The sequence below is a fragment of the Phyllostomus hastatus genome, unplaced genomic scaffold (assembly GCF_019186645.2).
Source record: "Phyllostomus hastatus isolate PE091 unplaced genomic scaffold, TTU_PhHast_1.1 phas_contig_40, whole genome shotgun sequence".
NCBI classification, from domain to species: domain Eukaryota; kingdom Metazoa; phylum Chordata; class Mammalia; order Chiroptera; family Phyllostomidae; genus Phyllostomus; species Phyllostomus hastatus.
Window position 1 is genome coordinate 90,171,893 of NW_025333872.1, and position 27,960 is coordinate 90,199,852.

Sequence of the window (27,960 nt, forward strand, 5' to 3'; positions counted from 1 at the left end):
GGACTCGTTGCTGGTTCCCGGCTGACCCCTACTTCCTGTGGAGGGCGACCGGGGCCAGGCACAGGGCTGAGAGGGAGGAGGCCCGAGAGTTTCACACCCACGTGTCAGATAATGGGCGTCATGTCTGCACACGAGTTACCCCATTTGATCCTCGTCCCAATTCTGCAATGTACATCAGTTACATCTCCATCCTACTGCTGGGAAGACTGAACTCAGGGAGGGAGTGTAGTTTCTCTCAAATCGCTCTGCCTGAAATGAAATGGCCATGCTTGGTTTCCCCATCAGTCTGGCTCTAACCCACTTAGTCTTTCTAAATGTGCTACGTCTCTTCATCGGAAAGAAGTTTCCACCAAATCTCTGCACAGAACTGTTTCAAAGAAGCTGCAAAAAAGGGACTGATAATTTTTGGTCTTGGGAAAGGAAAGTCAAGGGGAGACATGCATTTCTTTGTGCAGTTATGAAATCCCATGTGTAGCTACTTTCTTTCAAACCACTGGACAAGTTGTAAGGCTACCTTAAGTGTTTTTTTTTTAATTTGATACCTACAACAACTTGACATGATGGTCCTCTGACTTTTCTGTACGTGTAGCCAGTTAAATTAAATTGCTCTCTTAGTTATTCTTTGAAAACCCTTTTTCCCAAAGTTACCTGATGGGAAATGTATTGTTCCCGAAGTTGCCTGGCAGAATTCCACACAATCTTTCCATGTACCAAGACTCTAGCTTTGTCAATCCACTTCAGAATCAGTTCAAGCATTGCACTGTATTCTTCTAAATGTGATGTTGCCTAAAAAAAATCATGAACATTTCGATGACAAAGGTAACCTTTACTTCTTGAGCTAGAAATCAGTCTTCTGTCTCTCTTTGGATACAACAGTCCTGGGAGTTAATCATTACATAATATCTGAGATATTTCAAGTGTCAACATAAGAAACATCCAAACCTGCAGAGAAATTTTATTAGTTTATTCGAGCCAAACGGACAACATATGCCATGGGGGAGGGTCTCAAATGTCCCACAGAATAATCGTTTTGCAGTTTCTTTTAAAAATTAAGGAGGGGACAGAAGGAAGATTTGAAGAAAGCAAGGTGGTGATTGGATTACAGGGTAGTTAACACGAGTATATGCTCTCTTGAGGTTGGTTATGCTTATTTCAAAGGTGTGTTAACCTAGATGCACAAGAATAACAAACGGGGCTGGCTTAAAACCTCCCATGAAAGGAGTTATAGGTCTGGGGTGTGACTACCCACCAGGACCTACCTGCCCAGGTAGGCATTTACGATCAGCACCTTGTGAGGTTACTTTCCATAGAACCCCCACCCCCTTTTTTAAATCTACAAAAGGTGTGTCCTCGTGGAAAACATTTCAGGGACTTTTCAGTGACTTAAGGATAAAATAGAAGTTCTCAATATGCTTGATTAATCTTTCCTGAAAAAGAAAAAAGCTTCTCTATTCTCATCTCTTGCTTATCTATCCAGCTCTCCTTTCTGCCTCCCTCCGTCCATTCCCCGCCCTCACCAAGTAAGGAGGTAGTGGGCGGGGATCCTGGCATACCAGGTTTCAGTATTGTAATTCATTGGTTGCCAAATCCTGAGTTAACTTATCTCTGGTTACAGAAAACATATATCATCAGGTAGTAGAAGTCGAGTCCATACTCAACAATTATGGTGGATGTGTGACCTGAACCTATGAAGTAAATAATAGCTATTATATAATATCTGTAAGTCAATACACTCATCTCCCTTTACACAAACTGATCTGTGAAACAAGTTAATGGTCGAGAATGCATTTTGCAAAACGCTTCCCCAGTTCACGAAATATTCACATCAAGATTACCTGGACATGACCACCTTTGTCGATGAGTTTATAATAATGGTTTGATATAAAATAAAGGTGGGTTTATGTCTAATTCTTAGGAACACAGGTGTGGGATGAAGTAAGCTACCCCTTAAATTACTCCCGTCATGTTCCAGATCAACTTTTTATGTATTTTCCAAAGAGAAAAACGGAACGTGGAATTTCTGCCCTGGAGAACTTTGACCGCTGGCCAGAAAACTCACCTGGCTGAGCCTGCAGAGCCGGTTCTCAGCCTGCCTACTGGTCTGCTGGTGCAGTTCAGTCAGCTTTCCTATCTTCTTGGCCAGGGGCTTACCCAGCTGGCCATTCTGTTCCGAGAACTTCTGTACCGCCTCATCCAGCTCCATCAGCTTTAAACTGCAGGCATCCAGCTCCTCTCCCAGCGCCTAGGTGGTCACGGAAGTGAAAGAACATCAGACCACAGAAAGTGAGTTCCTCCTGAGTTTGCGTGATCCGAAGGGTGACATTTGACTTTATTTTAGTCTATTCATTTATTTCTTCAAAGGATGATATTTTAAATGTTTCCATAGAAGCCAAATGCTGGTAGAAGGAATAATTCTACCATGATTAGGTCATTTCTGTGTCTTCAGTTGGAAAGGCGGGACGGGATGTTTTGCAACCCTGGTGTTTATTTCCTATGAGGCTGAGAAACCTAACATTTTCCTTCTGCCCCACCCGAAAAGGATGAGTCACTTCACTCATCAGCGGGGTGAGAACAGATTTAGCTACCAAGGACATACTTTCACTTGGAATTTACATTCCTGTATTCCTAATTCATTGTTTGTTCTCTGATACTTTCCCCGCTTATTGACATATGCATGTATATTTATTAATAACGTCCAATTGTGACAAGTGGTTATACCATGTAGATAGATCTGTGCTGTCATGTTTATAAAATATCTTTATTCGCTCTCTTTACTGCCTGAGTTTAATGAAGTTTGCTGATCAGGAAAGTCCTTTTTTTTATATCCCCAAAATGAACTAACTCCAAAAAAAATATTGAATTTATTCAGTTAGCACCCTGTACGTTTTCTACTTCTCTTTCCTTACCTTTTGGTCAGTTTTTGCTTGAACTAAATTATCTGTCTTTGCTCTCAGTGTAGTTAGAATAGTTGTGAGCTCTTTAGTTATCTTCTGAATTTGCTGGCTGAATTCCTGGCTCATGGCCTTGCTCTGTTCAACTTGCTTTACTTTGTCCTGGATCTACATAATCAGTGAGAACAGCAAAAGGAATCGTGGTTAGAACTGGGGAACAGACACGAAAACCCTCATGTGGGGAGGTTGACGAGAGGTGTCAGGCGGTCAGGGCTGCTTTGGCATTGATGAGCTTTGTCAAACCAACCACACACAGTTACTGCGCAAACACTCCTGGTTTTCCATGCAGCCTTACTCCCCCGTCTTTACGCATCCACCGCATGTCTTTCTGCTGCTGCTTTGGCAGAGGAACAAGCAGTGCACGTACAGTGATTCAGTCATCAAATGTTTACAGAGCATCCAAAGATGGCAGTGTGGGTAGCTCCGTTTGAATGGGCGTTTTTAACACCATGACCTTGAGCCTGCAGACTCTTCTAAGCCTTTTCCTTCACAATATGCAAAACTCCTCTCGATAACCGGAACACACAAATTTGTTTCCAAGCACCTTTTCATAAGTAGCTGTTAATGATCTGGTAACTCTTTTTCTAACTTTGCAATTACATCCTTACAGTGTGACAAAAAAAAGCATTAAGCACATCCGATAGAAGATGAAAAGGGACAGTGAACATTTACAAGTTTTTAATGGCTTTGGCTTGATTTGATAACAAACATTCATACTTTTGCTTATAACAAAATGCCAAAGAAAAACAGTAAAAAAAATAAGTTCTCTTTTTATATAAATGAAAGGCTGAATTACATCTAGCAGAGTGCCTGGTAGCCTGTGGGCACTCAAGAAATATTTGTTGAACACATGACATATATCTTTTGTTGTTTTTGTTCTTTCTCTCTCTTTTTTAAAAAAGATAAAGGAAAGCAGATAAGTTATGTTTAATTACTTGACATTACTGTTGATAAGTATGGTCATCTGATGTGCATTTTTTGCCTATGAATGAGACCTCTAATTTAATGTTATTGTCTTATTCTAGGCTGGCTTTTTTTCAAACTCTCTTTCCATGAAGATATGATTGTGAAATCCGAGAGCTCTTGTATAAGAGTATTGAGCCTATAAGAGAAGGGGAAGACGCTCCTACTTGCTAACAGGTTTACCTGGTCATGGATAGTTCCCAGGTCCAAGGCCACCTCAGCTAACTGGAGGGAGAGCTCCGCAGGTAAAATAGCATGGAGACCCAAGTACTTGCTCTTCTGCTCCTCGGCCACTTTCTCCATGTTCTGTCGGTGGTTGGTGGCTTCTGTTAGGAGAATCTGAAGAAAAAATCAAAACAAGAAATTTCTGGGAGCCCAAGGAAATTTTCATAGGTACAGAGCAAGGCAATACACTGTCCCTCGATACAAAATTAAGTGTGGAATGAGAGAAACACTTTGAGAAAAACCAAACTTCAGCCTCTGAATAAAAAACATATCCACTTTATATAGAACAAACAAAAATCCCATGGAATAATACTAAAAGCCTTTTATATAAGACATTTCTGAAAATTTTAAATTCATCCAATATTTCATTGATTATAAACAAATGTGTCTGATTAAAATCAGGGCAATTTATTTTTTTTTGAAGGACAGGGATAGGGAATAAGGAGAGTTTTGTACCTGAAGTTCTTCAAGTTGAGCATCTATTTCTATTGTTGGATTCCCCAAATATTCCTTCGTTTCCTGAACCCAAGATTTCACAGAATTGATCTGAGTCTCCACGGCTTCCCGGTCCTTCAGCTCCTGCTTCGCCACCTTCCCGTGATTCCTCACTTTCTCCTGCATGCTTCAGAGACAGGGAGTGCGGGGAGAAAGCAGCCGTGAACCCTACTACACAGCACTATATTATCAAAAACCAGACATCTTGTAAAAGGTGAAATCTCATCTTTTTGCAAGTAAATACTGTCAGATGATTTTCAGTAATACTTAAGTTTAGTTCAAGTATAGAAGAAGAATATACATCACATGAAGTGAGTAATGTATCCCTGGAAAATTGAGAATTGACACACTCCCATGCCACTATATTGCAATGAATTTTCCTACGTAGAGTAACCTGGGCATTATTTATTTTCTCTCTGTAAATCTCCTCGTATGATCTAGGGTTATCAGCCTTTACAGGTAATGTGTAATGTGTTACTGGTATATTTGTGTCTGTTAGAAACCAGTCTTTGGAGCCAAGCTTTGGAAACTTTACAGTTAATAATATTCAACACCCGAAGTGTAAGTCGTTCTTTGAATTGACTTAAATTTGGTTAAAAAGTTTAAATAAATGGAGTTCAGTTATCTTGAACTCATCCATAACTACAGAGGCAGGTATAGGATATGTATGAATAATATTAGTGATTACAGCAGTTATCTACTGACATTTCTTCTTTCCTGGCCCAATGAGTGAACCAGGCTGCTCAGATATCATTACATTAACTTCCGCCATCTACTAAGTTCTGAATGCCTTTACCCAGACTTGGGTATCATCCTTGTTCCAATCTCTCTGTCAACCGATTTAACCAATGAATCACTGAACGTTTTCAAAACTAGACTCTAAGCAGCTCTCAACTGTTTAACTTTCAAGCTTTGTTTCTCGTGAATTGTCGTATCGACGAACACTTCCCTGCAAGTGACATGCTTACTCCCAAGGCTTCCTACATGCTGTTCCCGTCTGCAACACTCCCCCCTCCCCTCGCTGGCTCGCGCAGGCCCGCTGCGTCCTCAGCTGAAACACCCTCCCGAAGGGAACCCTCCCCTGACGGCCCTCCCAGGGTAGCTGCCTGTGTTTTGCGTGCCTTTCCCACCCTTTTCGTGCTTTACTCGAGCGGCTTCTGCAGCTACCCGTCTCTGCTGCATGACTGTAAACGGCATGCGGCTACAGACCGAATCTGTTCGGGTCCCCCCTGTGTTTCTAAATACTACTAGGTATGTGCTTGTCAGGTAAGTCATTGCAGAGCGAAGGAAAGCGAAAGCAGGGATGACGGGAACTGATCCCTGCATTGTAAGTAAGGGGGCCTGCTGGAGCACCCGCAGACTCTGAACCACTCTGATCCCTTTGGACCCCGGCCCAACTCAGTAACAGAGAACGAGAGGCGGAAAATTACTTCAGGCACTGATCTTGCAGGGCTGTGATTTCCTGCATGGCGGGCGGCTCTCCCCCGGGGGACGGCGTGGCCCCATCCGGGAGCATGCTCAGCGCTTGCTGCCGCAGCATGCCCAGGGCCGACTGCTGCTGCTCCAGCTCCAGCGTGAACGTGTCGTGAAGTTCCAGCAGCGTTAGGAGTTCCGCTTTTGAGGCTTTCTCCGCTGAACTTCCCGGTAATTTACCTTGCAGCTGATGGATCATTTCAGTGGCTTTTTTAACCTGATGAAAAATGTAGGTATATACTATGAAGCTCAAAATAAACTAAAATATTGGGGCAATTCCAATAAATACCACATTTGACACTAATGCATCAAAGCTTGTTAAAGATGATGGTGTAAACTCTACATTTCAGGAAAGTAAGTCCTGAACAATCTCCTTAACATGAAAGGTAAGACCATCTTTATAATTTGGGCATAAAGCTTTAATTTCAAAATAATATCAGGGCAAGCGGAGACTGCATAACATAGAAAAGGTGTTTTTATTAAACTAAAGGGCAAATGAAAAACTTTTTCCAGTATTTAAGTTAACATGAATGTGTCTCTTTGATTTATAAAGAGAGATGGGGCTTAAAACACTGAATCCTACTTAAAAGGTGAAAGAAATTAATATAAGACTTGGGAAATGAGTTAAATTCCTGCTCAATTCCATGGCAAGGAAAAAGTATTTTGTATTTTTTCAGGGTGAGGTAAGAAAGTTTCACTAAGAATCTAGCAAATGGAGGAAAGTAGATTGTCCTCCTTTCAAAATATAATTTCTTCATTTTCTTAGTAAAATAATTAGACCTTGACTTGGAATTAAATTGCACATTGCCTATTGTGTGTTGTTTCATAATTTGGTTTTCACGTCATTGAAACAGAATTTTAAAAAAGCTTTTTATTTTCTTAAGGCCAATTTCAAAAAAGAGAGCCAAAATACTGCTTTTTGAAATACATGATTATCAGGGAGAAAACAATAATGTGAGCCCATCAACAAAGGCAACTACCTTATTGTTAAAATTCTTCCACTCGTCCACCGCATCTTCCAGTATCTTCTCCTGGTCCTGGGCCACTGCACGGAGCCGTGCCCAGCGCTGCCAGACCGTCGTCATGGATCTGCCTATGGTTGCTTTGCTCGCGTCATTTCCAGCTGTTTCCAGTTGGGAAGCTTTACCGTCCAGGGCCACGATTTTCTCATGGAAAGAGTTAACCAGTGCCACTAAAGCCTAAGGGGGTGGGGGGAGAGGAGGTTTGGGGGCAGGGAGAGATGTTTTCAAAAGCTCTATGGATTTGAGTAAAGCCCAAAATTACCGGCCAAAGGAAATGTTGCAACACATTCTTTCTCCCCTGGCAGCTTGTAACTTTCACATTGAATTCTTAATTGATTTAGGTTGGTGTTGTTGTAAAGAGGTAAGGTGAATATTTATTTATTAAAAATGAAAGCTTATTGGCTACTTGAGATGAAATTCTCTCATTGAAAAAAACACAGCAAAAATGTAAGTGAACTGCATTTACTATTTAAGGATGTTATATTCTACTTTGCATTGCTGTGATGTATGAGGAAGACTCAGCATTCATTTTAAAATCATATTTGAACTGATCTAAGTTATTGCCAGAAAGTATTTACTGAAATTCATAGTGTCACACTTTATCAGAAGCAATTGCTCTGAATTTCTGCTTAAACCTAGCCATGCATTTCCAACTGAAACCCTGAGTGACAATATTTAATTAAATTAATCATTTAATTTATTAAAACATGCTTAATGGTGCAACTCATTATTGTCCTTTATTTTTTCTTCTGTTGATCTTGCTATAATTTTATTATTAAGTTGAACCAAGGACAGAAATGAAAAAAATTTGTACTGATATCTTGACTAGTTCTGAAACTTTTTTCTGTTCAGATTTAAGGGACCCAGGTGGAAATGATTCATTGACCTGCTTCTGGGACTACGGTATTCCAGAGACCCATTACAAAGACAATGAAAGGACGTTAAAATCAACAACAATGAAACTAACCTTGTTTTCTGACAATTTTTCTTCTGCTTCGTGACTGGAAGACGTCTTTAATAAAGAAAATTCGGACAATTTCTTTTCCGCATCATTCATCAATTCGATAACCTCTTCCCTTGCTTTCTGGTAATCCTGCCACTGAGCTGCACATCTTGAAAAAGTCCAACAAAAGTCAATTGAGCAACATCAAACCACACATTTCTACGCAGAGCTCTGATGTCAATATGTCTAACGTACTTAAGGGAGAAGAATGAATTTTCACGCGGATGTACATCATGAGTATATTCCTGTTTCCCACGTGAAAATTCATTTCAAAACACATTATATTTCACTAGCACATGGAGACGAAAGCAGCTGGACTACCTCTGCAAGAGCTCTAGCTGGGCGTGTGCGTCCTGGATCGTCCTCTGGCTCTTCTCTTCCAGGAAAGCCATTTTCTGCGCTAGTTTCTCTTTCCCGGTTGGCTTGATGAGTGGGTCCAGGTTGGCTACCAGGCCTTTGAGCTCCTCCAGATTGTTCTGGAACTGATCCTCTGCACTAAAAAATTCCGTGTGGCTCTTGAGACTTTCCTCTGCACTCTCCACGTCGAGGCCATTGCCTGCCAGCTTCAGCATTTTGTGGGCTTCCTCAAGCCAGTCGCTGGCAGCTTGAAACACTTGGTAGTACCTTTGGCACTGACTGTATATTTGAGTCAAGGTAGCCTGAAACATAGCCAGTACAAACACAGTCAACTCTCAGTTGCAATGTGTTGGCAGCAAATAGTTTAATTTTTCCCGTTTCTTTTCCAGTCCTCCCTCATGTGGGGATATATATATATATATATATATATATATATATATATATATATATGAATGGAAAAGTTGGTGAAATATTTTTGGTGCAACTCATTATTATCCTCTACTTTTCCTTCTGTTGATCTTGTTATAATTTCATTATTAAGTTGAAATAAGGACAGAAATGAAAGAAATTTATACTGATATCTTGACTAGTTCTGAAACTTCTCTCACGTAAATGTTATAATATATCTATATCTCTCTCTATATAATAATGCTTAGTAATATGTGACAGACTGAATATTTACCAAGGTGAAATAATGCCTCGGTTGGTGAAAAGTGTAATAGCACCAGGGGAATGTAAACCAGTACAGCCTCTGGGGAAAACAGTGGGGAGGCCCCTCAAAAAAAAAAATGAACACAACTACCAGCAATGCCACTTCTGAGTACTCACCCGAAGGAATGAAATCATTATCTTAAAGAACTATCTGTACTTGGACATTCTAAACATACTCTCCTTCCTTTGTTATCCCCAAGTCAAGTCATGATTAACATTCCAGTCTTGCCCCTGTGGTGCTCTAGGGAAGCAAGGGAAGATGAGGCCCCCCTCCCTGAGGAAGGGGTGAAAAGATGGAGTGCCTGATGGGAGACCCCAGAAGAAAAGGGGGCTGGGCATCGGAAGGGGGGCTGCATGGCCCAACGGTGCCTCTCCATTTGGAGACTCTTCACCCAGCGCTGAGCTCAGAAACACCAGGTTTCACGTTGTTCTAAAAAGGCATCACTGATTATTCATTGCCAGCTTATTTCATTATTAATGTACGCACGATGGCATTGATTCTACTGGTGCTGTCATTCCTTACCTCTCCTAAAGGTGAGAGATAGCGGAGGTTGCCGTATTATAACTAAAGGCAACGTGGAAATCATATGAAATGAATACCACGTCCACAAACAATAAAGAAATCCTTTTAAGTCACTGTTGAGCATGATTTTACATCGTATCATAAAAGAAACACTTAAGGAAGCAGTTCTAACAATTAAAACACAAAACAAAAAATGAAGACACGCCTTACACATGTTTACAAATAAGCAGAGTGAGGAAAAAGACAAGAGGAGCCCTATCGTACCAACCTGTCTGGCGCCTAAAGCTTCCTGAATGTCTCCATCCAGCTCTGAGAGTTCAGCAAGAGTGCGCTGCAAATCAGCGGAAATCAGCTCCTTGGCTTTCGTGAATTTCTCCTTCTCCTTGTTACCCAGGGCATTCATTATCCGCAGGCTGGACTGTACCTCTTCCTGTTGAATTTGGACCTTTCTGATCTCCTCCTGGATGTCCTGGGGGTTCAGGTCCAGGCACACGGGCCCACTCAGTTCTGCCTTCACACTCCTCAGCCAGTCCAAAGAGCGGCTCAGCTCCGTCTGGAAGTCTATACTCTGCACCATGCGGCTCTCGCACTCGGTCACCGTCGTGCCAATGGCCGAAGTCAGCAGTTTTAACTCCTCTTGCCAGGCCTGGATCTGATGCTTGGCTTTCTCATACGCCGAGGGATCCAGGTGTGGAACTAGGTCCTCGAGATGCATGGCCACCTGTTTCAGCAGGGCTCCCGAGTCCTGAAGGCTTCCCGCCAGCGAGTGGTACAGTTTGAGCTTCTCCTCTGCGGGAAGCGTCTCCTCATTCACTTTGCACTGCTCTGCTTTCGCTGCCTCGAGCTGTTTCTGCAGCTGGTGGCACATCTTCTCGTGCTCGTGATAGGCGCTGCTGGTGTCTTCGAGCAAGCCAACCCTTTGCTCTGTCTGTCGCTTCAGCCGGTGGTACAGGGTGACAAGCTGCAGCATCCTGTCTGGCTGCCAAGGCTGCCCCGTGCTGCGAAAACTTTCTTTCTTCTGGTTCAGCTCGTCCACTGCTCCCCCGAGGCCTGCCACTTCTTCCAGAAGAGCTCTGCACGCATCCCGAAGACACACAGCTTCTTCCACGGCCAGGTCCGCGGGCACCTGGCTCATCTTTAAGAACTGCTCTTCGAGTTCACTCAGAGACCGGGTGGTCAACTCGATCAAGGAAGCATATTCTTTCCGAGCGAGAATCGCTTCTTGGACCTTATAGAACTTGTCTTTAGCCAAGGTGACAATGACATTAAATTGCAGGGGCAGAGCATTCAGCTTTTCACTGAGGTAGGAATGGTCGACTTCATTCAGCGACGGCAACATGGCCTGCCCGGTTCTCTGCAACGTCAGCAGGAGATTTTCATATTCTGGAGACTGCTCAAGAATGTGCTGGTATTTGGCCAGTTGCGTGTGGAGCTCTGCATTCTCATTCATTAGGTTGATTTCAGGAAACGTAACGATATCTGCTTGCTTTAGCCAGTGGCAAGCTTTATCAAAATCTTCCTTAAAATGCTTCCTAGAAACCAAACTCTTCTCCAGTTCTTGCAGCCTGTGGCTGCACTTTTGTAAGACGGTGTCGTAGACGCTCTGCAGTTCCTGAAGCTTACCCAGCAGTTCCCCCTTCTCCTGCTCCGTGGCCCCTTTCACTAATTCACGGCCCTGGGCCCAAAGGCCAGTGACTTCGTTCTGGTAAGTCCTGAGGCTGGCTTGAGCGCTCTTGCATGTTTTCACCTGTTTGCTCACATCCTCCGGCAACAGGCAGATGTGCTCACGGAACATTATCTTGCGCTCATGCTGCTGAATTTGGCTGGTTGCCTGGAACACAGCCATGAGAAACTGGGTTTTCTCAGACAAGGTCTTATTCAGGTACTTTCGTCTCTGGCCCACTAAGTCGCTGAGACAGTTCACGTGCCTCTGTGCATCGGAGAGCGCCTTCTGGATCACCTGCCGCTCGTTCAGGCCGAGATCCGCCATCACCCTGTCGGCGTCCTTCGTGAGCGATTTCAGGAGCACCTGTTTGGCCTCCAGTTCGCTGCAGATGGCGAGGTGATCCATGAGGAGGTTGGGAGCCATGTCGGGCGGGGGGCTCTGCTTGAGGGCCTCGGCGATGTTGGGCTGCTGCTCCTCTGCCCACGCCATCAGCTCCCGGAACTTGGCCTGCACCACATTCAGTTCCTCCAAGTTGGCGACTGACACTTGGATTTTCCTTTGCACAAGGTCCTCCAGCTGGAACCAGCGTTGCTCGAGGTGGCTTGTCTGTTCTTTCACTAACTCCCTGTCGTCTAAGTTCAGATGCTCCGTCATTTTCTGCTTCTTCTCCTTCAGGTCTTCGATAGCCTGCTTCCTCTCCTGCAAGGCCAGGGCGAGCTTTTTCAGCGCTTCCAGGTGGACAGCTGTGCTCTCCGCGTCGGATCTGTCAATAGATGGAAGGGATCAGGGCAAATCAGCCAACTCCGTGTCTGTATTTGTTCACGGCATGCTATGTGACATTTCACCCCTTCCTTTAAGAGGAGGCTTTGAGAGCCCTGGCTGGCGTAGCTCAGTGGATTGAGCGCGGGCTGCGAACCAAAGCATCGCAGGTTCGAGTACCAGTCAGGGCACATGCCTGGGTTGCAGGCCATGACCCCCAGCAACCGCACATTGATGTTTCTCTCTCTTTCTCCCTCCCTTCCCTCTCTAAAAATAAATAAATAAAATATTTAAAAAAAGATGTTAAAATGCAACAACAAATCTCTCAATAAGAAAAATAGAAAAAGCCCTGGCTGGTGTGACTTAGTGGATTGAGTGCCGGCCTGCAAAACAATGGGTTGCTGGTTGGATTCCCAGTCAGGGCACATGCCTGGGTTGCAGGCCACGGCCCCAACAACTGCACACTGATGTTTCTCTCTCTCTCTTTCTCCCTCCCTTCCCTCTCTAAAAATAAAATAAGTAAAATCTTTTTAAAAAAGAGTCTCTCTTGAAAAAAAAAGTTCTTTAAAAAAAAAAGAGGAGGCTTTTAGCTTAGAGTTTATTGACCCTGACATTATTTGCTGTCATTATTATGGGCTACAGGACGTGTATGTTTGTATATCAGAAGTTGAGCCAAACCAATCGCTTAGATACAACTTTTCTATTCCTCTGGCTCCTACAGCCCTCCCAACACATCTGACACGTACTTTTAGCTTCTTCCTGCAGCCCATATACACTGAGCAGGATCTGCATGTTACCAAGATGCCTGGAGGATTTATGTAACACTAAACATTGAGAAGCACTGATCTAGGCATTCTTGAAAATGGCAGTTAAAGAAATTAGTAAGTGATCCGTGATGTCTGTGCTTTCTTGCGAGGAGAAGCTCCAGCAAGCAGCCTAGTGCTGGGCAGCACAGTCCGCAAGGCGTCAGCAAGGGCTCTGTCTGCCACCCACGTGTGTACCTAGATATTTTTGGTTTATGATTAGAAATCTTTCCAAATAGGTGTGAAATGCAAACAATCCTTATCCTTTGGACTATGAACAGATGAGAAAATGGAATCTTTTTTTTTTCACTTACAAAACGATTAGGTCAAGGTATGAGGAACAGGGTTGGGGGGTCAGGATGATGAGTTCTGCTTGGGATAATGTTAGGCCGGAGGTGTCTGAGGGCCAACCAGATGGAAGTGTCTACTGCATGCCTGAAATGTGGGTTTTTGCTGGTATTGATTGGATTTAACCCAAAGCCCAGTAAAATGGTCAGCATTAAGAAACAGTTTTATAAACAAACTAGAAAATAATATACCTTCTCCAAAAAAACCTGCCTGATTTAACTCTGTCTAGAATTATGTATTTAGTTTTAATTACTGCAAATTAATAAATTTGAGCAGAGTACTTGCAGATTTTAATAGTTATAGTGACTAGAAGCATGGACAAACTCCTATATGAAGACCTAGTGTGTGGGTCCTCATATGGGAAGGGGAAAGGGAATTCTTATTACTCAAAGACAAAACCATGAGGAGGTCAATCACTATAAAATCCCAGATGACACATATTAATTGAATTTGGTTTGATTGTTAATTTCTATACTACCACAAACAAATACATGACAAGGCCTGACTGAATGACACAGAATCATTCTTTAAAGTTGACAAGACACCTATGGACCATAAAGGTTTATTTCATCAATTCATAGAGGATAGTACCATACTTGGTAATTAAACAGCATTTGAAAGATGCTTGCACTATTCTTGAAGACCACAGAGGAAAATAGCGCCATTCTCAAACACTTCTCCTTCACCCACTGGTCAAATGAACACTGAGCAAGGAGTAGCCCGGCTCATATGACAACATGAGTTTCTTAATCTGTTTTAGCAATGTTGATAATGATAGACACTAGATGTTAAAAACCTAAGAAAGGCCTTTTACACGTGTATAGAAATGAAGACACTCCTGGCATCCTGTCTTGGTGACTCAGTGCAGAGTGGCAGTTACCTGGCTAGGTTGTCCCACTCGGCAGTAAATTTTTCCAAGAACACCTCCACGGCATTCATGCGGTTGTGGTACTCTCTTGTCCTCTGAAGGTCCTCCTCCCTTTGCAGACACAGATGGGCAGACTGGCGGCACAGGTCTAGCCACTGGTCATTTAAATGGCTGATCTCCTTGTGTTCAGGGGACTCCCGCTTGTTGGTTAACGCGTCCACCTTTTCCGTGATAGCGGCCACTGCTGCCTGTTTGTCCTGCAGTTTCTTAACAAAATCCTAAAGGACAACGACAAATAACTAACATGTAATGAACTCCCAATAAAGAAAGAGCAAAGCATAGATGGAATACGCCTAACACTTGAAATAACTGAAGAACGAGTCATCAGGGGCGAAGAGAAACTAAACATTATCATGCCTCTGCGTGTATGCAAATTCCCAAGTGTGTGAGGATCAAATGGTCATGGTGGCATTTTATTTCATTGTGTAATTTTGAATAGTGTAAAGAAAAACCAAGAAATGTGAAACAGTATTATATTCACTAAGGGAAAATTTAGTATCTTAACATGCTAAAGTGCAGCCTTAGTTCCCTAAAAACTTCTGAAGTTCATGCTTCTGAGAAAAGAAATGCCATCTCTTTTTATATCATCTTGTTTTTTTTCTAAATATGCAAACAATATGTCAGTAGCAGCTATAAATGACTCACTCTCACAGAGAAAAACATAAACCTTAAAGTTTGTTAAAAAAAACTGGTATAGCTTCCATCTGGTTCAAAACATCTTCTATTAAATTATATGGAGCTATAGACTAGTAATTATATGTCTATTTCATTTTAAATTAATTATATATTAATTAATACATATCTTGCAGATTACATGTGTATATAATTAATCGGTTCCCGGGCAGCCTGCAGTTTCGACAGTGTTGACTGATGATGACAGAAAGACGATGACTCACAGGGTTTGTGTGTGTTCAGCGGCAGAGGTGTCTGGCGCTGTCAGCTGAGTCACAGCTGCATCATTTGGGATCAAAGTGCAGCGTGAGTGTCTTTTGATGCAAGTGACCAATTGGAACTCCAATAAAACATCTGAACGTGTACTTTCTTTTTTTAATTGTTATTTTTCTATTTCGATTACAGCTGACATTCAATATTATACCAGTTTCGGGTGTATAAAATAGCGGTTAGACATATATGTAACTTCCGAAACGACCCCCTCGTAAGCGTAGTAGGCACCTGACACCGTACTTCCTTATTATAACATTACTGACTATATTCTCTCTGCTGTACTTCAGAGAAGGTTACTCTCTGATCTGTCCTTTCCTGGCACCAAATGAAGCTTGTCCTGACCCTATTTGATTCCGTAAGTAGCTATGCTAACGTTTAAGGATTGATGGGCACACACCCATCTGGGCCTTCTCTGCCTCCCCTGGAGACCCCCTGATTCCCACCTTTACTTGGGAAACCATGTTCTGGGCAATATTGAGCTCCAGTTCTGCGTGCCTCCGCTTCATGTTCTGCAGCTGCTGGTCGGCGTCCTGGAGGTAAATCCACAGCTCAGCCTTCATGTGCTTGACCTCTTCCCAGCCCTGAGTTAAGTTCTGTGCCTGGATGAGCCTTTCTTCAATCTCGAGAGAGCACAGAGCCCAAAGTCAGCAACAATAGACGGAAACACGCATGCTCAGTGAATTGGAGAGGCGACCCATCAGCCTGTCCATGCGCACAGGCTGACAGACATGCACACATGTTCATTCACATATGCATGCTCTGGGATACATCCACAAAGAATTCTCTAGTTGCTTCGAGAAAAGTAGGTTTTCTTTATATATTTAGGTTTTCGAAGGACTTTCCATGTCTAAGAGATGTCATAGGATTTTCATCAGTTTTAAAGAAGTTTTAACCATTTATCAGGTCAAAACTTGCCCTCATGGGTTTGCACATTGAGTGTTTTCAACATCTAACTCGTGAATTTAGTCTTGTAGTTAACTGGAAAAGACTTATATTGTTCTTTATTATAAAATTTAGTTATTTACGTGTTTAATATATTGGATCTGTTTCACTGGTTTTTGTAACCGTATAATTCATTTCAATAAATCATTTCTGTAAAAAATTATTTATGAATTATTGCTCTTTCATAAGGATTTAAAAACAGATTTGATTTGATAATATACAAGTGAAAAACCTACATTATTTTAAGACATTCTTGCTTTGGGTGGTTTTACTATTCTGTAAATATTTAATCAATTAAAAACCCAAACTACATCTTATTTTTCCTTTAAACCCCAAAATGTTGATTTTAAGGCAGCAGCACCAAACACATGGCCCTGTGCTGCCATCTGTCTGCCATGGACGGTACTGCTAGTTCATCACAGCATTTCCACTGAGGCCAGATGCAGCCTCAGAATCCTTCTCGACACCACACTCAGCCACTGCCAATGCATTCGTAGGTTCTTTGCCACCCCTAACATAAAGCAAGGATGAGGTACCCCCTGCATATTAAGTATTACCTAAAGAAAAAACATGGAAAGGAGAAAACAAAAAAATGAATGGAAAATAAGAAAAGAGAATAGAAATTAGGGGAAAAAAGAAGAGGAAAGAAGTATAATGATGAGCACATCAATGGGACTAAGTGTTTCAGTTTCAGTTTAGTGACATCAAGATCAGAGTGCGCTTATTTTTCTGTGACTTCGTAGAAATTCGAGTATCTGTCATAATCACCATAGGAAGTTTGTAGCAAGAAAAACTGAGGGAGATATTTTCTTTAAAAGCCACATCTAACATTCAAGCAAGAGAATATAAAACAACAGGCACATCCAATGTGGGTTTTAAACATGGTACCATTTCCTCTGTTTGTTGAATATCTTTTGCCGTGGTTTTCACAGAAGCGTTTGACAGGTCGCACATGGAGCACAGGAGGTCTAAGTAGGTCCTGGCCTGCTTCTGCAAAGCTCTGAAGTGCTTGACCTTTAAAAAAAAAAAAGAAAGAAACCCAAGGTACACTGGTCAGAATGAAAAAGATGCATGCTATATTTAGACCGCAAATATTTGTACCATTTGTACTATTGTGTTGACATTTCAAAAATAATTTCTCTGCGTTCGGTATTCACAATGCTTGTCGTAAATGACAGGTGTTAGTAACCTGTAGAAAGAACTCAGAACACACAGGCAGGGGCCTGTTTGACCATCACTTGCTCCTCGTTGTAGTCGAAGTCTGTGTGGTCTGGGAAAGGGAACCCCCCCAGAAACGTCTGCGATGTTTCCTGTGTCCTTGGCCCTTTGAACTTGTTTTCCATTTCAGAGAAAGAATCCTTACCTACTCTGGCCTGCTTCTTAGCATGTTTTTACCTAATCTGCAGACATGAAGGAAAAGGTCATTGTGGCCTTGAGGCTTCACTGGGGTTAGTGAAACTGCGGGTGGCTGGGTTCTTTCTTTCTGCAGAAAACTTGAGAAAGGCATTTGCAGGTGGATCATGAATCTATGCACACGAACACAGAGAGACAAGTTTCTTCGAAGGCAGATATGTAGGCTCTGTTTCAGATAATGGGCAGCACACAAAACTCGACCTTTGTTCCTGTGGAGCTTAGAGTCCCAGGAGAGGGACAGACAGCAATGACACAGCTGACCAGCTATCGGCTACCGCAGGCGTCAGATGAGGAGTGCCGATGGCCTGAAGGCAGCTGCTGGGTGGCAGAGGTTTTGAGAAGGGGTTCTCACTTGCTACATGTATAGACACATCGGGAAAGTGGTTCTGCCTGCTTGTTGTACAGGATAAAGTTGATCTACAGAAACATCAGCTGAATCTCCCAAGTCATAGTCAATAATGAAGCCTAATTTTTTCGCTCCAATCTTAGTATTTTTTCCCTCAGAATTATATGGGTTGCGAAACACACCATTCTTGGGTAGCTATAATAAATATAAGCCAGTTTTCTATTAATTCAGAAGTGACACCTATATTTTATCCAGTGCACCTCAGATGCAGCCTCAGAATCTTTCTCGACAGGTGACAGGTATTTCACCTTCCAAGTGACAGGTATTTCACCCCCAGTCGGTGCCAGTGTCATTAGTCACTCCACGTGTGCCTGTGACTCGGAGAGAGCGATCTATCCCGAACAGCTTTGGAAGTGAGAAGGGAATGAGGTATCGGATTTCTTATTTCATAAATATATTTAAAAATAGTAATGATTTAAGATTGACATTGACTTGATTCCAAAAGCCTTGGGAGCAGCTTACAGATTGTCAGTGACAAAACAGCTGCAGAAGATTCTTGCTAAAGTCAATTTCAAGGGAAAACCTGGCAGTAGGTTTTTCCATTCCCCCCAGTTCACATGGCGTGCCTTATAAAGACATACACATTCTTAATGGAATCACATTAGTGTGTCGTTTTCTCGTGTTCGTGGGAGGCATATTATCACTATATGTTTATTGTTTACCAGGTGAGGGACACAGTGCATCCTGGAACCCTGACCAAAATGCCACTGCACCCTGGCAAAGCCTGACCCCGTCAGACACCATCGGAAGTTGTCACGGTGCCAGTGGTGATATGTTCTAGTCACATATCCGAACAAGCCAGCAACTAGAGTCAGACTGAGATCTTATTTATAGAGGCACACCTTGGAGAGACTGCAAATTCAGTGAAGTGAGTATCACAATAAAGCATATCACACAAACTTTTTGGTTTCTTAGTGCATATAAAAGTTTTATGTACCCTGTATTGTGGTCTAATAAGTAAACAACAGTATTATGTCTACAAAAATGTACAAACCTTAATTAAAAAAATACTTCACTGCTAAAATATGCCAACCATCACCCAAGCCTTCAGTGAATCACAATCTCTTTTCTCCAATTTGTAAAAATGCCGTACCTGCAATGTGCAGTCAATTCAGCCCAACAGAATTGGGGTGCTGCACTTTTCTATCCCCAGCAGCCAGCCCAGTTTGGCACATAATAAGCACTTAACATGTTTTCATTGCATGTCTGAGTAAATCACATAACATGAACTTCCAGGAGCCCCTACCTGCTTCACGGCTTCTGCCCTGCTTGGAGGCGGGTGTGGGCTTGGCTTTAAGTCCAGCTGGACTGCAGAGAGCCAGGCCTGGCACTGCTGTAGGGTGTCTTGGCGGCTAACGTGCTTCTGCAGTTCATGTTCCAGACTCTGGTACACCTGAAACGAAATGACCGTGCTGCAGTTGTGAGCGCTGTCTTGTACCTCTGCAGACATCACTGGAATCAAGTGAGACGCATCCACCATTGTGTCCACTGAAACAGACGTCTCCCCCAGGACGCCCCAGCGTGATACGTGCATCTGTGAACGTGATACGTTCATGCACTCCAAAAGGTTGCACAGCACAATGGCCACCCCTAGTTTATAACTTCTCCACCCACATGTTCCCACATACTATCCTGATGAGGAAAGGAGAATGTGGGCAGAGTTAATGGAACTCTAAATTGTGTTAGAATACCTAACATCATTGAAGTACACTGTCAAACATAAATCAGAGTTTCTGTAGCTTCTCCATGATGGGATACCAAATGCAGTTTTGTATAAGCTAGAAACTAAAAGTGAAATGCCATGTCATGAAAAGATAAACAGTATTTCTCTGAGACACTTCTGCCTTTAGTTTGATATAGCCCCGTTTTTTAAAAGTTCTTCTTTATTTCTCTTGCTCAAGGAGATATATTGGAAAAAATATTGCTGTGAGGAATGGCTGAGAGTTTCATGCTTATGTTTCCTTCTAAAATTTTCTATGGTTTCAGCCTTACATTTATATCTTGAATCCATGTTGAGTTTATTCTTGTGTGTAGTGAACACACAGAGATAAACACAACAAGGTAGACAAAATGGGGAGACAAAGAAACATATCCCAAAGGAAAGGACAAGAGAGATCTCCAGAAAAAGAATGAAATGGAATAGAAGCAACCAAGTAGAAGCAACCTCCACTCCAAGGTGTGGAGTTCAAAACAACCGTCATAGGGGCGCTCGAGGACCTTAACGGAAGAATGGATGGTCTCAGCGAGAACTTAAAGAGACAGTAAGCATGAAAAAGGACATGGAATCCATAACAAAGAACCAGTCAGAAAGAAAGAATGCCATATCCAAAATGAACAATGCACTAGAAGGAAGGAACAGCAGGTTGGATGAAGCAGAGGGTCGAACCAGCAATTTAGAGAACAAGAGAACAGAAAACACCCACCAGAGCAACAAAAAGAAAAAAGGATTTTTTTAAAAAATGAAGAAAGTCTAGGGGACCTCAAGACAACATCAAGTGTAACAACATCCGCATCATAGGGGTACCAGACGGAGAAGAGAGAGAGCAAGGGATTGAGAACACATTTGAGGGAATAATGGCTGAAAACTTCCCTAACCTGGTATACTTAATTTTTGTTAAAAGGGCAATTCTTATCCATCTTAGACTTATTTCTATAACATTAGGGATTCCATTTAGTATAACTCTTTACACCCTTTAAAGTATAACTCAAAATTGATACTTATTCTTTTTATCAACTTCTACATGAGTGCATAAAAATATTAAATTAGAATAGAACCTAGGCTGCATAGAGTTAAAAAATAATTATTCTGCAAATTACAGATAAACTTATCTGGGTATTATGGAATAAGTGGAAAATTAGAAAAAAAGTAGTAGTGATGTTCAGTTAAAAATAAAAAAACAAAATTCAAATAAATTTGATATTGATTGATGAATAAAAGGATTAGGTAAAATCAATTATCTGAAATTCACTGCTTTGTGACATCAGTCAAATGTACATTTGTTCTGTGTCCACATAGAGACTGCAATCTGTGCTCCTGTCTGGACATACCCTGAAACTACCCAGGAGACCAAAGCAGCAACACTTTTTCACAGATGTCTAGATCGCACAGGCTTTCTCCTTGACTCACAGTCATCCCAGAACATGCCCGCGGCACTCACCCTCTGGGCTGTGCTGCAGATCGCCGAGTAGCTGTCCTTCGTGCCCTGCAGGTGGGCGTGCACGTTCTGTTTAAGCTTCGCCTGGAGGTGTTCTGCACACTGGCTGATCAAGTTGTCGCCTTTGATTTTAAGGTTGTTCAAACGGTCTTCAAAGCCAGCAATTTCTTCCATCGTTGCCTAGAAAAAGAAACAGAACTCTCATAATTCAATGTTTAGTCTCTAAGTAACCTATTTATTAAACAGCAAGCTTAAGATGAAAGTTTCACCGTTTAGTGATATTTTTGAAAGAGTTTTATAATTTATCTTGGTTCCCATACATAGCAAGTGAAAAAAAAACACATTTCAGGGATACGTCAATGGCCAGAATTAATGAATTTAGTAGATTAAGTTACATAGGGATGATGAGTTTCTTTAAAACTACAGTGGGTTCAAGGCTTATCTCAGCAGCAGAAATAGCTGCTCCCTAGTATTATTGTCAGAGAAAAGATATTTACAAAACTTTTAGCTCAATACATTATAATTCCAGTGTAATTTATATCTAAAATAGAATTATTATTTAATTTACTAATATCCAATGTATCTACTAATATACTATCTGATTTACATAATAATCTAACATCTAATGATTAAGTTATACCTAATTTACATCAAATAATGTATATATTAATAAAAATAGCATTTACCACTTACCATTTATTAAGCATCTGCTACATTCCAAGAACTATCTGTAAGTCCTGAGGAATGTGCATTATTTTCATTACTTTGCAGACAAAGAGACTGAAGCACAGGGAGGTTACATAACACTCAAGGTCACACAGCTAGTAACCGGCAGAGCCCCCAGGCTTTGGACCCCGCTCTGCCTGGCCTCGGCTCATACACGCCCCTGTCCCCACGTGTGCTCTCTAGTGAGCGTTCCCAGAGATCACGTGGGGACGTGGGGAAGAGGAACTGACTTTTTCAAATCAGGTTTTAATTCCCCGACGGCTACATGATCCTAAGGACAAGTGACACACTCCAACACAAGGTCGACACGTCAATATATCTACGGGAAACCTAGTGGTCCCTCAGCAGCCTGGGGCACGCCACTTTGCCAACAGTGTTGCACTGGTGGCTATCACATACACCATATTGAAAAGAACCATTTGGTCTTCGAGTTGGAATACAGTCACCGCATCGTGAGTTATTCAGGGTATTGCCTCAGTGCCTAATAGACTCTACCATGTAGTTAGTTTTCTATTCACATTTGCTAAATAAGCCTTTCTCCTACATATAGAAATCCTGAAACCCACAAGTGTTAACGGCTTTCCTAGGATACATACTGGACTTTAACTACCTCATGACTAAAATTCAGTTTCTTAAGGTCAGCAACATTGCTCCACTACATTGTGATCATATGACATCTGCTATCTGGCACATACAGTTACTGAAATATATATTAATAAAGATAAGAACACCTCATAGCAGTACCATAATTTGTGGCTGACAAAATGTTTTCAGAGGAATGATCTCCCATGATGCCCACACAGCTCCGTGATGGGGCAGGTCTCGTCCTTGCTCTTTACAAAGGACAAAAAGAAGGAGACTCAGAGACGCTAAGTCCTCCCAGCTAGACTGGAGGGAGTCTGGCTAGAATCCAGACTTTCTGATCACTATTCCTGTACCCTACCTTTGGCTACACTTTTCTAAATTAGAGGTAATCTCTTTGATAAATTACTCCATAAAGATTACATTCTGCAATAAGAAACTATTAGCCGGGAAGAATGCAACGATGTGTTCAGAGTTGAATGCCAGGATTCAACTATTACTGATTCACTTCAATATTGGATTTAACTGTTCTCAACTATTAGATCTCCTTGGGACTCAGACCTGACTCTTTAACTTCAATCACTATAATCCAGGGATGGGCGTGCACACACACACACACACACACACACACACACACGGGTAAGGCTGTGAAAGCTGCCCTGTATTCTTTGGCTCTTGGAGACCAGACACACCTTGTGGTGCGCCAGTTGCTGGGTGATTGTCTCCAGGCTGCTGGTCTCCACGAGGTCGGGTGCCACCAGCCTGCCTGACATCTGCAGCAGCCACTTTTCCACTTCCTGGAGCTCACTGTTGTAATCTTCGTGGTCTCTGACCTTCACCTCCAGGCTGTGAACGTGCTCCTGTGAAGCGAGGTGCCCATTACAGGTGACTCAGAAGCCCAAAAACTACTCAAAGCTTTTATATTTTGAAAAAAAGCAGTGCAGCTCCTAGGGTACATATATCACATAGAGTTACATATATCACACAATTATTAGGATCCCCCCAAAAAGTTACTATGCCATCTGAATAGAAGGAAAAGTACTGATGCATCCCAGCCCTTAAATTTTCCTGACAGAGCAAAAGGAGTCAGGACCCTCTTTGTGGCAAATACACACATTTTGCACCGAGTTTCTGATGTCTCCTTACCTTCCCCGCACGGCAGAGGTCCTGGTAATCACTCTGAAGCTGACCTATTTTGTCCTTCAAAGTACCGTCCTGCACCAGTTCCAGAAGAGCCTCACCTTTCTCTCTCACGGATTTCACTGATGGTTCATGGGACAGCACTGTTTGTTGAAGCGACTTGAATTACAAAGAGAAAAGAGAGCGGGAGCTCACCCGTGTGGTCAAGGTGAATGTACCATGAGATCTGATACCTACCTACTTTATAAATCTATACATGGAGAACATTAAAGGAAATGGTTTTTTTTTATGGCTGAGAGAGTTTTTGAATAGAGGGTAACACGTCCAATAGTGTGGAGAAAGAAGTATGGAAAAGAACTGCCTTTGGCTACATTTAACACAATTTCTATTTCCAGCTTCCAACCACGTTCCTTTCGGCAGAGAAAAAGAGACACAAAACGAGGTGCTGTCTTTTTATCTTGAGTTCAGGGAGTGAACTGCAGCCTGAGGCGCACATAAAGTTAGAGAAGCAAAAGCCAGCTGTGAGGCTGCCGTACAGGTCCACAGGGCTATTTGAATATATCAGGAATTCTGTGGTTCAATGACACACTGTGAGATTTGGTGGAAATGCCAAGGATTGGCTTAGACACAGCGGCTGGAGGAAGAAAAAGCTTCCGACAGGGAATGCCTTGGCATTGGTCATCACACAGTTCTTAAAGACTATTGCTGGATCACTCGGGTCAAATTTAGAGCACAAATGATTCCACATGCAAACTTCCATAATTGTTAAAAATCTGAAGAGGTGAGATATCTCTATCTATATCTTATAGAGCTAGCTACAGCCACACCATTTATTCTTTGAAAAATTAATTTCTAAGATGTTTAGCTATACTTGGTTAATTGGAACGTGTTTTCTTACAAATATGGTATCTCATTTTAAATTCACCATGGGTCAGTTTATAGGCCAAAGGTGAAGGGAAGACTCCACCCAAAACAAACCAAATCTACAGGTGTGAGATTCTGATGCTGGGAAGATGTACCTGGAGGAGCCTTGTACCTGGATCACACTGTGGGAATAGCTCTCCCTGTGCAGATACAAGCTTTGAATACAGGGCGGTGTGATTCCTGGAGGGCAATGTAACTTTGATGCAGTATGTACAGCTACATCCACCTACATCACTCACCCCCAGCAGGGCAGTGTGTTAGGGTTGTCTCCCAGCCCCGACTAAGAGTGACACACCAGGGATCACCTCCCTCCCACTCAGTCCCTGGATGCTGGTCCTGCATTCATCAGTGGGGAACCGTACACTACCTTGTATTTAGATAATTGAGCTTTTTTCTCATATAGTTCCATTTTGGGCTCTTCAGGAACATGTAGGATTTCTTGGTATTCTGTGATCCACTGAGTGAGTGCTTTGTATTTATCCGAGAACTCCTTTGCTAAATGAAGGCCCTTTTCCAGAGTCACGTGCTCTTTCCGAACAGTGCTGGTCAGCTCCTTCAGCTGCTCCACGTGACCGTGAATCTCGTTTCTTAAAGAGTCTGCCTCGCCGTCCTCCAAGAATTCCAGAGCCCTCTCTCCTTTCTCTCGGGCCGATTTCAGCAGACTGTGGCCTTTCTCCATGTCTTTTAGCAAACCCTGAGAAAGAGAGTTGAGGAGGGAGCAAACAAAATGAGTTAACCTTATTTCCTTCCTTTTAGAGAAAAAGACTTTCAACCCCATTCTGGAGTGCACTATTGCCCCTTAAAATATATTTTTGAAGTTTATAACCAATTTTGACCTGCCAGGACCCAGAAATCCTGTTTTATTTACATCAACATAGGTTTTAAAATGTCTCGATCAATAGATGAGTTCCAAACTAGTGACTTAAGAAAGGACTTGGTGTTTCTTTTATCCTCTGCAGTGTCCCCAGAGATCTGAGTTAACACTGTCAACACACGGTGCCATGAATTCTAGGATAGATTTTTTTGTCCTAATTTTTTCAAGTGTTACGTTGGGATTTAGTTAAGAATTGCATGAGCAGTCATGGCTGAGTTATTCAGATGAGATCACATCACCAGTAAATAGAAGGCTGCCTGTGGCCTGCACGAGATTAAGAGCTTAGTATTTGAAGGGAAGGGATGAACCAAGGGCCCCGCTTCATGCCCGCCAGGGGTGAGCCCGCGCCTCCCCAGAGCCGAGCGGGAGGATGGCGCAGACCAGTGAAAGGAGAAAGGTTGGGGGACAAGCCTGAGGCGGGCATACCTACCTCCAACGTCTTCATTTTTTTCCCCATCATTGCTTTATCTACTTTATCGATTTTGGCAGCCACATTCTTGAAGTTTTTATGAGTAGAGCTGTACCAATCAGAATAGCAACTTAGGGATAATTCGGCCTCCTCCAAACTCTGGATCTCTTCCTCCAGGAATTTTATTTGTTCCTTTGAGGAAAAAAAAAAAATGGAACGGTGGATTAAAGACCTAGGCCAGTGCCTTCATGAAAGGAAGGGGATGAAAGGAGGGGTGCTCTGGCTTGGGCAGCGTGCTGGCCGGCAGGGGGCAGCAGTGGCCCGCTCACCAGCACTTGGAGGAGCAGGGCCTGGTATCTGGAGGTCAGCTGCGTGGCCTGGCAGCCCAGGCGGCTGCTCACGTGGCGCTCGTCCAGGATCTCCTGCGCTCTGGCTCCCACCTCCTCCACTTCGTCCCTGCAAGAGGTGATCTCTTCCTGCCACTTCTGAAACGACGGGGAGAGTGTGCGAGGAAAGAAAGGGTCAGTCTTAGGCGCTGCTGAGTAAGACAGATGCGTGCATCTTCTGACTAGGAAATGATTCCGGTGCATGTTGAGAGTATTTTTATTCTGAGAGGTAATTTTGAAAATATGTATTTGACCTTCATAAAAATTGTATTCCAACAATGTCATAAAAATTATACATTCTTGATCTGGGCACTTTTTTGGCACTTCAGTTCAAAAACCGTAAAATTTTATATAGATATAACTGTATTAATAGGGCATGACTCCAGTATATGTTTAGATTGTATTTATTCTGATATAATTTTGAAAATGTATCATATACACCCTTTGTGAAAAATACAGTTACAGGGTAAAAGCTGTACTCGTTGAGTTTGAGTACTTACCTGAATATATTATAATTCTGTTCAAAATTTTTAAAGTAGAGTGGCATATTTTTATATCTTCTTTTGTACTTAGATCAATTTTAAACTAGAGGGGTAATGAAAAAAATTCTAAAGGCTTAAGCATTATTTTGATCATGTGCATCAAATTTGCATGAAAATCAGAATAAAACGAAATACCAAGTATTACTTCAATGCACTAAATTGGAGCAATCTCAAATCAGAACAATTCACTTAAATGATTGCAATACTAGCACGTATGTTCCTTTACAAAGCAAGGTCATAGGGTATAGGGAAATATAAAGTATTTCATTGAATTATATTTTATTAAAGGCAAATTTAAGATTCTGTTCAAAATTGCTGTTAGAATGCTCCATTGTCATTTATGTTAACTTTCTTTTCAAGCAGAAGATTTTGCAAAATCTAAACCTTGGACAAAAAAAATTACTAAGTATCTTAATGAAACCAGCTCCGCAAGGCAACTGCTTCTTGGACCACAGTCAGGAATTCGCACTAATTTACCTTCATCTGATGTAACTGTGTCTCCTTGGCTGCCCGGCTGGACCGACGTCCAGCCCTGAGACTCACTTTCTCCTCCAGCGTTTTCAGCCATTCGTCCACTTGCTGAAACTTTTGTTCCATCAGCCTGAGTTTGTTGACGATGTTATTGAACTGAGCTCGGGTCTCAGACAGTCTCTGCTGGTACGCCTGCCAGTCCTGCCGGAGAGACTCCAAAGCCCGATCCTCCGTCTGGGGGATGCCCGATGGTATCACCTCCTCCCTGGCGTGCAGCACAGAATTCAACAGCGCCTGCCCCTCGGCGCAGTGAACCTGCAGCTCCTGCAGGAGACAGGGATGGCTGTCACATGTCATTCATAATTTACACCTACCTGCAGGTTATCGTGTCTCACCCAAGCCAACGGTGCCATCGTGAACCTCATGTGAGAAAAGAACCATTTTATTATCTTATGCAAAACAACCTAACACGAAATATTATTTCCCAAGTCAGGAGAAAGGCTTGCAAATATTTCCTATCAAAATAGTCAAAACACATGCACATACAGATAACATACACATAGTAATATCTGTCTCAATCATCTTAGAAATAGTTTGTGAATTTTGACTCTTCAGCTTCTAGGCAAAACCACTTGTGATTAAAGGGCTATTGTTTAAAAGAAATACCTAGGCCTTTTATGGCTTGTAATCTGTTTAAAAAACGAAGGCTTCTTGCTTGACATTGAATAAAATCAGCGCTACACTTGTAATTCAGACAGGAACAATGGGCCCTCTTTTTGCTAAGAAGGGACACTTTGCCAGAGCCATGCTCTAGGGAA

The 27,960-nt window shown here is 42.3% G+C and overlaps 1 protein-coding gene across 10 annotated transcripts in view; it reads right to left on the reverse strand.

Moving 5' to 3' along the window:
• SYNE1 (spectrin repeat containing nuclear envelope protein 1) overlaps positions 1 to 27,960 on the reverse strand; it is a 410,287-nt gene that overhangs the window by 165,262 nt on the left and 217,065 nt on the right. For all 10 annotated transcript variants that reach the window (XM_045842725.1, XM_045842724.1, XM_045842726.1 and 7 more), the window contains 21 exons: positions 27,149 to 27,466; positions 26,073 to 26,228; positions 25,765 to 25,935; positions 24,828 to 25,154; positions 23,543 to 23,695; positions 23,089 to 23,256; positions 21,092 to 21,268; positions 19,180 to 19,326; positions 17,003 to 17,128; positions 15,616 to 15,792; positions 14,180 to 14,445; positions 9,992 to 12,152; positions 8,454 to 8,791; positions 8,097 to 8,241; positions 7,088 to 7,306; positions 6,065 to 6,324; positions 4,596 to 4,761; positions 4,098 to 4,253; positions 2,907 to 3,059; positions 2,060 to 2,242; positions 649 to 786 (listed from right to left, as the gene is read on the reverse strand). In XM_045842725.1, coding sequence (XP_045698681.1) covers positions 649 to 786; positions 2,060 to 2,242; positions 2,907 to 3,059; positions 4,098 to 4,253; positions 4,596 to 4,761; positions 6,065 to 6,324; positions 7,088 to 7,306; positions 8,097 to 8,241; positions 8,454 to 8,791; positions 9,992 to 12,152; positions 14,180 to 14,445; positions 15,616 to 15,792; positions 17,003 to 17,128; positions 19,180 to 19,326; positions 21,092 to 21,268; positions 23,089 to 23,256; positions 23,543 to 23,695; positions 24,828 to 25,154; positions 25,765 to 25,935; positions 26,073 to 26,228; positions 27,149 to 27,466 — 6,105 coding nt within the window. The remainder of the gene's footprint in view (positions 1 to 648; positions 787 to 2,059; positions 2,243 to 2,906; positions 3,060 to 4,097; positions 4,254 to 4,595; positions 4,762 to 6,064; positions 6,325 to 7,087; positions 7,307 to 8,096; positions 8,242 to 8,453; positions 8,792 to 9,991; positions 12,153 to 14,179; positions 14,446 to 15,615; positions 15,793 to 17,002; positions 17,129 to 19,179; positions 19,327 to 21,091; positions 21,269 to 23,088; positions 23,257 to 23,542; positions 23,696 to 24,827; positions 25,155 to 25,764; positions 25,936 to 26,072; positions 26,229 to 27,148; positions 27,467 to 27,960) is intronic.